Here is a 13,444-nt window from a genome sequence, read left to right as displayed (position 1 = left end):
TTTAGAGATACTGAACTTTCATATTTCTATAAGCAACTCTATCAGTCTGTTTTCTATTATTGTAACAAAACACCTGAGGCTATATGACTTTATAAAGAAAAGATGTTTATTTTGCTCACAATTCTGGAGGTTCTAGGACTTACACCTGGTGATGTCCTTCTTACTGGCAGAGTCCTAAGGTAGAAGAGGACATCACATGGTGAGAGATGGGAAGCATACATGTATATCACTTCTGATCTAACTCTCCCTCTTCTGAAAAGTCACCCATATTCAATCCAGGGGCCTCACCCCGATGACTTTATCTGATTCTAATCACCTGCTAAAGTTCCTACTTCTGAACACTAGAGTTGGATGAAGTTTCCACCCTCTCAGTACCTCACAATGGGGATTAAATTTCAACGCATGAGCCCTGGAGGAATACACCCAATCTATACCCTAACCATAGCAGAAATCTAACATGTTTTCCAGCTGCTTCCTCTGGAGCCAGTGTTGATGCCCCGAAACATCTGTTTGAATTTTTGGTGGGGAGGCGGGTATCACTAATCCATTCTGGGTTGTAAGAAGTGAAGTGAAACAAGAAAAATAACCCTTTCTCAGAGTATAAATTCCAGTCCTAGATTGAATTCTGAAGATCTGAAGAGAAGCCAAAGCTTTTCACCACTCTGGCCATTGGGAGTGATCTTATTTCCTTCCATTTCATTGTGGTTCCTTCTATTACATCCTTACATCTTCCACTGCAGATATTTAGTGCCTATCTTCTTTTATTTTTATACTCCCTTGCCTACTATCCTCTGTTATTTCTACTCACCTTCAGGACTACCTCTTTCATCTTTGCATTTATGATCTCGTACACCTTCTCCTCTGGCTGCTTGCCACAGATTTTAGAGGACATCTCTTGTTCTCACTAGCCAGGTTGCACTGCTGTGTGGGATGTCACTCAAGTCCAGGACCATTCATCATGCTTAATTGCACCTGTGGTGGGGGTGCTTCCAGCATGATGCTCAGGGCTAGGGTGTTGCCAAAGTCTATCAGTATGCCCCCCAAGAAGCCTCTTCTCAGGGTGTCCCCCCGAGACTCCAGAAAAAAATCAGAAAGGGAACTGTGAGAACCAGACGAGGGTCAGCATACAGCCTGTCTTGGTCTCCAGAGATTGCATAAGCAAGTTCCATGTGCAGTTGTGATTTTAAAATATGGCTTTTACACAGCAAAATTATTTAGGCAATGGAGTAGAAAGTGGCTCAATATGTAGGCTTTGAAATCAGTCTGCCATGTTCAATTCTGACTGTCACTTTCCAATTGTGTGACCTTTGGCAAGACTGTGTCTTAAGTTTTACATCTGTAAAAGAAGTTAATAATTAGGTCTACCTGAGCAGTTATAAAAATTTTTAAATGAGTTAATGTCCAAAGCACCTAAACCAAAGCCCTACAGATAATAGGGACTCAATAAATGTTACCATGATGATGATAGTGATGGTGGTGATGTTGTTAGTGATGGTGCTCGTGATAGTAAAGGCAGCTGTGATAATAGTGAAGGTAGTGATGATTATTGTGAGGATGATGGTGATGATGTTGTTGATGATGGTGGTGATGACGATGATAATGATGGTAGCAATGATGATGGTGGTGGTGATGATTATGGTAACAATGCTAACAGTTATGATAATGATAGTCATGGTGATATTGATGATGATGATGATGGTGATATGATGATGGAGAGGTAATGATAAGGATGATTACTATCATTATAGCCTTAACACTGCAAGAAATGGATTAAAGAAAAGAGAAAAAAGAATGATGACTCAGGGACTGGGGTTGTGGCTCAGTGGTAGAGCACTTGCCGGGCATGTGTGAGGCCCTGGGTTTGATCCTCAGCACCGCATATAAATAAGTGAATAAAATAAAAGATACATTGACAACTAAAAATATTAAATTTTTAATTAAAAAATAATGATGACTCAACAATATGTATTTAAGGATACAAGAACATATGGAATTAAGGATAAAAGAACATATGGAATTCTTATCCAGTTAGGTACTTAATGGGAATGACTTCCTTGTTAAATATTTTGCAACTAGCACCCAAGTCATTTGAAAGGATATGTGATATACCTAAATCAATCGCTTTCCTGTACTCCAATAATGAATCTCCTGAAAAAGAAATTAGGAAAAGTCCCCATTTGCAATAACCTCAAAATAATAATAAAATATTTGGGAGTTAATCAAATGAAGGGTGTGAAGGACCACTACAATGAAAACTATATAACACTGAAGAAAGAAATTGAAGAAGGCCTCAGAAAATGGAAAGACCTTCCATGTTCTCAGAAAGGCAAAATTAATAACAAAATGTCCATACTACCAAAAGCATTATTCAGATTCAATGCAATCCCCACCGAAATACCAATGACATTCTCCACGGAAGTAGACAAAGCAGTTCTAAAATTCATTTTAAAAATAAGAGACCTAAAATAACTAAAGCAATCCTCAGCAGAGAGAGTGATGCTGGAGGCATAATACCAGACCTGAAATTATATTACAGAGCTATAGGAACAAAAACAGCATGGTACTGGCAACAAAACAGTCATGAAGGACAAATGGAATAGACTAAAAGACACAGAGACAAACCTACATAAATACAGTTATCTAATACTAGACAAAGATGCCAAAAATATATGTTGGAGAAAAATATAACCTCTTCAATAAGTGGTACTAAGAAAACTGGAAATCCACAAGTAGAAGAATGAAACATGACCCTTGTCTCTCACCCTGCACAAAGTCAACTCAAAGTGGATCAAAGACCTAGAATAAGACCAGAAACTGCAATTGCTTGAAGGAAACATAGGCCCAACACTCCAACATGTTGGCACAGGAATCAACTTCCTTAACAAGACTCCTAAAGCACAGGAAATAAAATTAAAAATGAATAAATGGGATGACATCAAACTTCTGCATAGCAAAAGAAACAAGAGTGTAAAGAGAGAACCCACAGAATGGGAGATCTTTGCTAGCAGGTCCTCAAATAGAGCATTAATATCCAGTATATGAAGAACTCAAAAAACTTAACATCAAAAAAACCAAATAACCCAATCAATAAATGGGCAAAATAATTAAACAGACATTTCTCAAAAGAAAAAACACAAATGGTCAACAAATACATGAGAAAATATTCAATATCTCTAGCGATTAGGGAAATGCATATCAAAACTACATTGAGATTTCATCTGACTCTGGCCAGAATGGTAATTATCAAGAATAGGAATAATAACAAGTTTTGGTGAGGATGTGGGAAAAAAGGTAAACTCATACATTATTTGTGGGACTGCAAATTAGTTCAACCACTCTGAAAAGCAGCATGGAGATTTCTCAAAAAATTAGGAATGGAATCACCATAAATCTAGCTATCCCACTCCTTGGTATACATCCAAAATATCTAAAATCTAAAATCATCATACTGTAGGGATACATACATATCAATGGTTATAGCAGCACAAAACAATCAAGCTATGGAACCAGCCTAGATGCCCTTCAACAGAGGAATGGATAAAGAAAATGTGGCATATATACACAATGGAGTGTTGCTCAGTCACAAAGAAAAAAGACTTTCTGGCATTTGCCAATAAATGGATGGAACTGGAGACTATCACACTAAGTGATAAAAACCAGTCCCCAAAAGTCAAAGGTCAAATATTTTCTCTGATATTTGGAAGGTAGTCCAAAATGAGGGAAGGGGAAGAGAGGGAGAGAGAAAAAGGGAAAAGTGGAGAGACCGGGATTTCATCAAAATAGAAGAAAGATTAGTGGACTAGTTTAAGGGGACTCGGGGGCGGGAAGAGACAGGATAAAAGAACAGTGGAATGAATCTACCCTAACTTTCCTATGTACATATATGAATATACCATAGTGAATCTCACAATATCACCATCATGTATATCCACAAGACACTAACTTATATAAAAAAACTAAAATTATATAACAGATCAGGAGAGTAGAGAGAAAGGAACAGGAGGGGGAGAAGGGGAAGGAAAGAGGAAATACTGGGAACTGATTAGACCAAATTATATTCCATGCTTTTGTAATTTTGTCAAAGTGAATTCCAATGTTATGTGTAACTAAAAAGAACCAAAAAAGGAGAAAAGAGAGAAAGGAATAGATGACTGGGACACATGAGGAAAGGAAGGAGGACCCACACCCTGGTTCCACAGCTCTCCTTACCAGCCTCACTTGTTCTCAGCTGGACCCTCTTCAAGCGATGTTACCAGACTTAAACCATGCACTAACAGAAGAGACAGTGTCCAGCAGCCAGTGTCCCAACTACTTGGTAGGCAATGAATTTGCCTTATTCTGAAACTGCTCAACACAAGGTCAGTAGTGGGTGCCCTACGATTGGGTAATTCCCTTTTGTTTCTGGAATTAAGTGAAATAAGTTTAACCTGGAATTCCCTGACGTTGTCACACTCTGGTTTAGGAACGTACCCATAGAAGACATTCTCAAGAAAGTAGTCTGACAACAGCTCGGATAAAATCTGAGCTGCTAACATTTAAAATCGTATACCCATCCAAGGAGAAAATTGCACTTAATTATTCACACAGTAATCCAGGCTGGCATATTGGTTCAGAAACCGCACCAGCTGCCGACAGTTCTCCTCCCCCACCCTCCCTCTCCCCCTCTCCTTTCCTCACCCGTCTGTGCTCTTCGTCCCAGTAACTACTGCAAAAGTGATTATACTTCAGTGTCTTTGTTGGTGGATATTTTCATGTCTCTGTCAAATTGGTCAAGCAGAATTGCATATCCATTTGAAGGGAAAATAAATAAATAAATAAATAAATAAATAAAAAATCTCAGTGTGGCAATTCCAAGAGAATTACTCTGCTATTTTTAAAATGTATACGATACTACTTAATTCTTTTCAGAAACTCTTTATTATTGTTGCAATCAGCTTTCTAGACCTTGGATCGTCTGAGCCCTAGGACACCTGTCACCAGAACACACCCCATCACCTTGTACCTTCAACCCCCTGCCCCCACCCCCACCATGCTCCCTAGCTAGGTATTCCTGCCACTTCCTTCTCTCCCCTATGGTACAAGTGCAGATAGTGGACTGGGCTGAAGCAGGTAGCGCTAGAAGCAGAAGATCAGCTAGCAAAGGAGCCCACCATAGCACAGTTCCAAGTACTCCAGGCACTGAACAAGTGCTTCAATCTCAGAGCCAAATGAATGTCCCAAGTAACACCTTTTATAGAGGAGCTTGAAGTCTAATGGAAAACACATGCATGCAGGTGCGCGCACACACACACACACACACACACAGATATGAAACAAATTTACAAAGTAGTGAGTGGGTTGTGCTTCCTGAAAGCAGAAGACTCTAATCTGCCATTGCAGAGGGAATTATGAAGTGAGCCAGGCAGGATTTTAATAAAACATGGCATCTGGGGCAAAGGCTTGAAAAAATAATGACCATGGAAGAGCCACAGAATGGGTCACTTCCCTAGAATGAAAGGGGTAAGGTAAAAGGTGAGGAGAAAAAACTGAGAGCATTCACACAGTACAGGGCCAGTGTATGACCTCCTTAACTTATGTGACTTACAAAGAGATAGGCAACTTAAATGCTTCACTGCATGAGCAGAGGTAAGGCTAAGGCCTGTGTGGGAGGCAGGAACAAGAACCTTCTATGATGGCCAGCTTCCAGTCTAAGAGAGAAGATAGCATTCTCAAGTGAGAAATCAGGCCCTGATGGTCAGAAAAGCATATGGGGCTTGTGTGGATAACAGGTCTGATGTGAAACCAGGGTTGGCCTATCACAAGATCACAAGTTCCCTGTGATTCCTCCATATGATGAACCCGAGCCTGGTGCTGAAGCCTAGTCACCTCAACCCTAGCTGCATGTTAGAATTGCCTGAGTGGTTCTGGAAAAGCATAATGTAGTCTCTACTCCCCCAAAATTGTGATTTAACTGGTGTGGGATAGGACTTAAGCACTGGTATTTTAAAGACATGGTTTGCATGTTCAGCAAACTTTAGAACCAGGTTAAAGGGGAGGGCTATCAAATAAGAAAACCATCAGTGAGGACTGTAGAGTTTGGGTTCACATCACAACCTGCAAGACTGGAACCAGCTGACTAGTTGGCTGCAGGGTAATACCTCAGGCTAGATAGGGCAGAAGGAGGTGGAAGAGTTGGCCTCATCTAGGGACAGCAAGTCAGTATAAAACAAGAGCAGATGTAGGTGTCAGCAGAAATCTAACAACTGACTGAACTCCGATGGTTCTCAAACTTCAACATGCATAGGAACCACCTGGAGGGCTTGTTAAGATGCACCTTGCTGGACTCACACTGCCAGAATTTTTTATTTGTTCAGTCTGGGGTGGGGGTAATAATTTACTTAGGAATTTGTTTGTACCCAGGGCCAGTGCAGTGGATGGTGGCAAATAGGGAAAATAACGAGTCTTGATCAAGGTTTGTCAACCTCAGAACTATTCATGTTGTAGGCTGAGAGTTCTCTGTTGCAAAGTTCTGTCCTGTGCATTGCAGGATGTAGAGGAGCATCCCTGGCCTCTACTCCCTGGATGCCAGCAGCATCCTCACCTCAGTTATGACAACAAAAATGGCTCCAGACATTGTCAAAGGGGGTGGCATACCCTGTTGAGATGACTGGTTTCTACATAGCTTTCCAGTTTGCTTTTTTAACTGGTTATAAAATATTTTTTCTTATTTTCTAGAAATTATAATAACCCTGATTATCTTCAGAACAAATCACGTTACTCTGAAAATGTATGTGTGGTCAGGCACTGCCCAGCAACATATCAGCATATGACAGACAGTATTATGACAATGGTTCCGTAAGATTGCATCACCTTATGGCATTGCAGCCATCTTAGTTTGTGTATGTTCTGTGATGTTCACACAAAGACAAAATCATCTAATGGCAAAGTTCTTGAAACATGCCCCTGTTGTTAAGTGACCCGTGACTGTATTTGATGAGATCCTAGTGTGTGACTGGCATGGTGCTTCTTTTGGTAGAAGGGGACTTGGCAAAAAGCTGTGCTTTGGCACAGACTGCCTAGTTTTAGATTTGGGTTTCCCACTTATCAACTATTGGAAAAGCAGCCAAACTTCCTTTTTTTTCCCAGTTAACCTCTTATTTTGAATTTTAGATTTATAGAATTTTAGATTTATAGAAAAGTTGCAAGAATTTCAGAGTCCCTGTCTATCCCTTTCTAGCCTCCCCCACAAACTCACATCTTATATAAGCATAGGACAGTTTCTTAACTGCTTTCTGCCTCAGTTTCCACATCTACAAAATGAGGATCTAGGAACAGCCCATCTCATTCAGCTGTGGAAAGTTTTGAATGAAATAATTTAGGTAAAATATTCAGAAGCACCTGGCACTCATCAAGTACTCAAAACGTTTTCAGTTATTATTTTGTATGATTCCCTATGGCTTTAAAATCTTCAAAAATTGATGAGTCTCTAGTGGAGAAACCAATCCCTATGAGTGCAGAAAATCTTTGGCAGCCTTAGCTGTCAGTCTGTGTCTACCTGTGTGTGCACTTGCACCTGGCTGAGATGGCCTTGAATCCACAGTTTTCAAGCACATCTGCTTCTTCCCACTGACATCCTGAAACTTGTGGACTTTTCCAGGGTTTGGACTTTATTCAGGACTCCTGACCCTGATCACCATCACATTACAGTGGTTTGTCCGGAGGACCTCTATTGCTAAAGCAATGAGAAAGTCCTGGCAAATGGTCTCCATCCTACATGAGCCAAGCTGACGGAAACGTCTGTGAGCACCAGTGCTCCAACATTAACGGCATTCTCCAGTCTGTTCAGCATTCTCCCTCAAGGGCCCCCCTACAGAATTTTACACAAAAGCACAGATGCCTCCAATCCAAAAGCGCATCGTAAATTCTTGCTGTGTGTGAGGTTTCTGGGCTTTGGTGTTTGGGGAGAGAATGCTGAGTCAGAACCAACAGCAGAAAGGGTCCTGGGCTCTGGCCTTAGTCTACAGCCAGAGGTAGCAGAACAATTTGTAAATGCTAATTAAACTCACTTCCCTGCTCTCTAGCCAGGATAGTGATCTGTGTATTTTATATGTGGGAGGACTGGGGACAAAGAGGGAACAAACCTTTACCAGCCACATATCTTGCAGAGTGGCAAGGGCAACAAGGGGCTCCCCAGCAGAGCTGGGCTGAGCTATGAGCCCCACACAAATCAGCAGAGCTCAATCTGTTTGGCCAGTGTGCTGAATGCTAGCGACGGCCTCTGCCAGGATGGCATTGGTATTCTGCATGGAGAAAAGAAGTTTCAGTCTCACACTAATTACTGTGAGCTCAAATACATTCAGTCATTAGAGCTTCACTTTGGGATGGGAGATGAATCCTAATTGCAGAGCTGTCACACATGGTGGCAAATGCTGCCCTTCTAGGTGCTGGGAGATAGCCTTGCCCAGCAGTAGATGGCCCAGCTGTTTCCCCCTTTCTCTCTTCTCTCTCCTTCTCTCTCTCACACAGACACTTACACCTCTGCAGCCCCATATGCACAGAGGTAAATTACCCTCGTCCGTCCTGCCAGCCTGGAGTTTGCAGACATGCTAGGGGCTCATTGAAAAACCTCGCACTGGTCCCTGCTCTCCGGTTTTGCTTCCATGAACTCTGAGAGACTAGAAATTCTCAGAGGCACTCTGGGACCTGGCTGAACAAGGCTGGCTTGCAAGTGTTGACCTTTTGTCTTCCTCCTTCTGTTGCTGATCATTTTTGCATGTGTCTTTCAAAGTACCAGGTGTGAAAATAAGTGGCTGAATTTCATTTCCGCCTGTCTTCCCACTACTATAAAAGTGATCTATAACATATAGCTCTGACCAGGTCAAGCTTCAGCTTAAATATCCCTCTGGCTCCAGAACTGACTTAAGAAAAAGTTGATTCTCTTTAGAAAGACACTTACAGGCCTTTGGAGTAGGGACCCTGTTTACTTTATCACGTGGTTCCTGCCGCTCCTCATTGTAGACTGGATGCCCCATAAAGGAGTCATTATCTTCCCTCGGCCTATGCATCATGCCAGAGATGAAGTCTGGGGAGGGGTGCTGAGGAGTTGTCAAGGCAAGGACCACAACTGCAGCGTCGATGGTCACATTAACAGTGTCCATGTGTGCGGCTATTTTGGAGCATTTTCTGAACACCAAGCTCTTACAGACTTTATTTAATTCTTAGAACAAGCCCAGGAGGTAGGGACTGGCATCTCACCATGATACAGTGGGGAAGAACACAGGCTCCAGCGTCCATTTCTCTGGACACAAATCCTGAGTCCAGTTAGAATTTCTGTCCACTGTGAGCAAACTATTCCATCTCTCTGTGCTTATGTTTTATCCTAGAAAAACCAGACTGATGGGATTAAAATGCTCCCTCCAAGGGTCATGGGGAAGCTCAAATGAGTTAATACATAAAAAGAATTCAGGGACTGGTTATATAGCTCAGTGGTAGTGTGCAAGGCCCTGAGTCCAATCCCCAGCACTGGGAAAAAAAAAAAAAATAGTACTCAGAACAGCACCTGGCATGTGACTGGTACTAATATGCTTTAGTTACTATACAGAGAAAACTGCTATTCAGAGAGACATAGTGGCTTGCTGTTCACTCTCATCCTGTGAGCTACGTTGTTATTATAAATTTGGGTGTGGGCAGCCAGATTTCTTTTAGATACCACCCAGAACCCATCAGCAAAGGGTCCAGGATGAGGTCATCGTACCTGTCCTTCAGTGAAAGGGGCCACAGAGCAGTTGTTGGTGTTGGGCATGACTGGGGTCCCAGCTTTAGTTACAACTTCGACCCTGAAGGCATCTTCCTCGATTGGCCCACCAGGTAAAAAGCATCCAAGATGCAATTAGAGATAAGAAGCAGCGGTTCAACTTCCTTGGGGAGGAGATTAGCCTGAATCCTTCTGTCGGCATCTTCATCACCATGAACCCAGGCTATGCAGGCCGCACGGAGCTGCCCGAGAACCTCAAGGCTCTCTTCAGGTAAGCAAAAGCTCCGCCCCATGAGGGCCTTTTCCCACTGAAAATGTATGACTCATATATTAGAGAAAATTTGGAACATTTAGAAAAGTAGATTGTTTAAATCTGCTTTTTCTGTAATGCTATCAACAGTAAAATTATTTTTTGCTTAATTATGTTCAGTTCTTTATGTGTGTTTATGAATTTTATTACACTTATAGCCTATATGTGTAGCCTGTATACAATTTTGTATTGTTTTATTTTTTCATTTTATAGTCTACTGACAATACTTTCTTCTTATATGTTTAATAAATCTCATTTCATGATTGCATATTTTTATCAAGTACATGACCCACAATGCAATTAACCGGTCTCTCATGGTTGAATATTAAGACTGTTTCTAACATTTAAAATAAATTCATACATAATGCTGCAATGTACATTTTTGTATATAAATCTTTTTTTTCCCTGCATGCCTGATTATTTTGTTTGGCTAACATCCCAGAAGTGGAATTACTGAGTTAACGAGTAAGAACATTTTTAAGGCTCTTGATACACTTTGCCAAATTGCTTTCTCAAAAGCATAGTACCAAATTATACCGCTAGTAGTGATGCATAGAAACACCTCTTTTATTTCACCCTTGCTGCCATGCATATTGCTTTGTTTTTAAATCTTTATTTTGATAAGAAAACACAAATGCATCTCCTAGCAAGAGTTGGAGTCTACATTCTTTTTCAGAAAAGTGAAGTTGACCCAACAAAGGGAAAATGAAAGGTGCTCCCAGCTTTCTGATTTTCTGCTTACTGAACTTAGGAAAGACAGGCCATAAGGAACTGTGACCACACTGTCTAGTAGTTTGGAGTGAAAGACCCAGTGCTCTCTGGAAAGGTGGAGTCAACACCTTTGTAGACTTCGGAAGCCCCGGAAGGCCCTGTGTCCCTTAGCCCCTCACTTGAAACCACTCCAGTTGTGGCAAATTCCTGTTTCATGAGTAGTTTAGGTGTCTTCTCATTCAGGCAGGTCCCAACTTTACCTAAGGAGCACTGGAATGTTCACAACTTGTCTACACTGCCACAGAATACTGCATTGCTTGCTGTTTGTTTATACAAAGTATTTATTAAGTGAGTTTTGTGTAACAAGCAATAATTCAGGTAGCTTCTTACCCAGATAAGAATTGTTCTTTTTTTTTTTCCCCTTGGTATGAGGGATTGAACCCAGGGGTGCTCAACCACTGAGCCACATCCCCAGCCCTTTTTTACAATTTAGAGACAGGGTCTTGCTGAGCTGCTGAGGCTGATTTTGAACTCATTGTCCTCCTACCTCAGCCTCCCCAGTCACTGGGATTATAGGCATGAGCCACCACACCTGGCTGTTCATTTTTTTCTTTTTTAAAGAATTATTCGTTACATTTATTTCCCTAAAGGTAAATGGAACTGTCTTAATCCATTCAGGTTACTGTAACAAAATACCATAGACCAAGTGTACTAAACAACAGATTTATTTTTCTCAGTTCTAGAAGCTGGAAGTCTGAGTTCGGGTTGCCGATGTGATTGGGTTCTAGGGAAGGCCTGCTCCCAAGTTGCAGATGGCTAAGTTCTCATTGTGTCTGCCCTCTTATTATAAGGGCACTAATCCTGTTCATGGGGGATCCCTCTCATGACCTAACCACTTCCCAAAGGCCCCACCTCCCAATGTCCTCATAATGGGGGTTAGGATTTCATTACATGCATTTTAGGAGGATATGAACATTCAGACCATAATAGTGTATCACATATATTCATAGAAGAAATTTGGGGAAAAATGAGAAAAATAGTTTGAAAAACAATAAGCACAAACATTTACTTTTACATTTAATTCTCATAAAGATCCTGTGAGGTGGATACTACTAGTTTCCCCTTGTACAATGAGAAAAACAGAATAATTCAGGATGATCAACCGGGTTGCTAGAGTTAGCTAGTAGCCTGAAACCGGATTTCCAACCCAGAGCCTCTACTCCTCCCCAGACCAGTTCAGTTACCCAGAGATCATCAGTGTTACCACTTAGTATGTTCTTCCCTCCAATACTATATTGGCAGAGCATTGCTTTTTCAAAACTTGGATCCAACTTTATATTGTTTAGTATCTTGTTTTCATTAATTAATGTTTTCCCATGTCATTTAATAGTTTTCCTTCTATAGCATTATTTTTCATGACCACATCACATTCTGTTGTGTGAATGCATATTTAACCTTATGTTCGAATTACCAAATGATCTTGAGAATCTAAGTATTTGGAGCTCCTTTGAATCTGAATGTAATACAAAATATTTCAAGGAAAATTTTGAACTTGAATGAGATGATTTTGAAATTTTTGTATTGGTGTAGGGAAAATGCAATTAAAGAATTGTAGAAATGTTAGGTTCCAATTACATACCTAATTAATTAATAAAAATAAGTCATTTTTTGTTTACAATTTAAAAAAATTTTTAAAAATAAGTCATTTTAAAATCAAATACTTCTAGTGCCAGAGTTTTAAAGCTTACCAAAAAATGTTTATATAGAGACAAAAATCCCTTTCTGTGTTCTCATACATATACCATTTTGAATCAATGTGAAGTTAATAGGTACCTACCTGAGCATTAAAAACTTACATTTGTTTGCAAATAAATACAGAATAAGCCCTGTGTATCTGGGATTTGGAGGATACATACTTCTTGAGGATGAGGACTAGAGAGACTATAAGTTTCTTGTAGATACCCAGAAAGACTCATTCCTCAATCTCAGCCCCAGTCTATCCTGGACAACCTGCTCTATTGATCCATGCATGGTGTAAGGTACATAGGTCTCAAGATACAAGACCTGAGATATAGCCCCAACACTGCCCCATCTGCTAACATGTCCATCACCTTGAGTAAGACAATATATTTCCTTTATCCTTAGTTAACTCATCTCTAAATTGCAAGTTTTAGATGAAATAATTGCAAAGGTTCTTCCATGAGTTTTTGAGCTCACAGATGCCTCTATGTGTGATCTCAGCCAGTATCTCTTGTCATACAATCTCTCTAACTCTGTAACTGGAAAACTGTCTCAACCTCTGTCGTCCTGCATGCAGGCCTTGTGCAATGGTTGTTCCAGACTTTGAGTTGATCTGTGAGATCATGCTGGTGGCAGAAGGATTCGTTGAAGCTCGGTTGTTAGCCAGGAAGTTCATCACCCTTTACCAGTTGTGCAAAGAACTTCTCTCCAAGCAGGTAAGACCGCTAGGGAAGCTAAAGAACAAGGGTTCTGCCATGGCCCCAACTCTGGAAAGTTTCTGGAAAGTTTTAGAACTTTCTAAAATATAGAGAGTCGGTGTGCCCATAAACATACCACAAGCCATGGCTGCTTCCAAAATAAAGATTGGTGCTCATTTTTAGCTCAATATTTTTCAAAATTCTTTAACCACAGAACTCCCTTTTTCAATAGAATACTTAGCAACACTTCCC

At 40.7% G+C, this 13,444-nt stretch overlaps 1 protein-coding gene across 5 annotated transcripts in view; it reads left to right on the top strand.

Moving 5' to 3' along the window:
• Dnah9 (dynein axonemal heavy chain 9) overlaps positions 1 to 13,444 on the top strand; it is a 338,036-nt gene that overhangs the window by 114,190 nt on the left and 210,402 nt on the right. For all 5 annotated transcript variants that reach the window (XR_007107774.1, XM_047545691.1, XM_047545694.1 and 2 more), the window contains 2 exons: positions 9,847 to 10,004; positions 13,072 to 13,210. Coding sequence is in view for 4 of the 5 variants with exons in the window: in XM_047545691.1 (XP_047401647.1) it covers positions 9,847 to 10,004; positions 13,072 to 13,210 (297 nt within the window). In the remaining variant the exon portion in view is untranslated. The remainder of the gene's footprint in view (positions 1 to 9,846; positions 10,005 to 13,071; positions 13,211 to 13,444) is intronic.

Source organism: Sciurus carolinensis, chromosome 3 (genome assembly GCF_902686445.1).
Source record: "Sciurus carolinensis chromosome 3, mSciCar1.2, whole genome shotgun sequence".
Taxonomy (NCBI): domain Eukaryota; kingdom Metazoa; phylum Chordata; class Mammalia; order Rodentia; family Sciuridae; genus Sciurus; species Sciurus carolinensis.
This window is presented reverse-complemented; position numbering and strand designations above follow the sequence as displayed.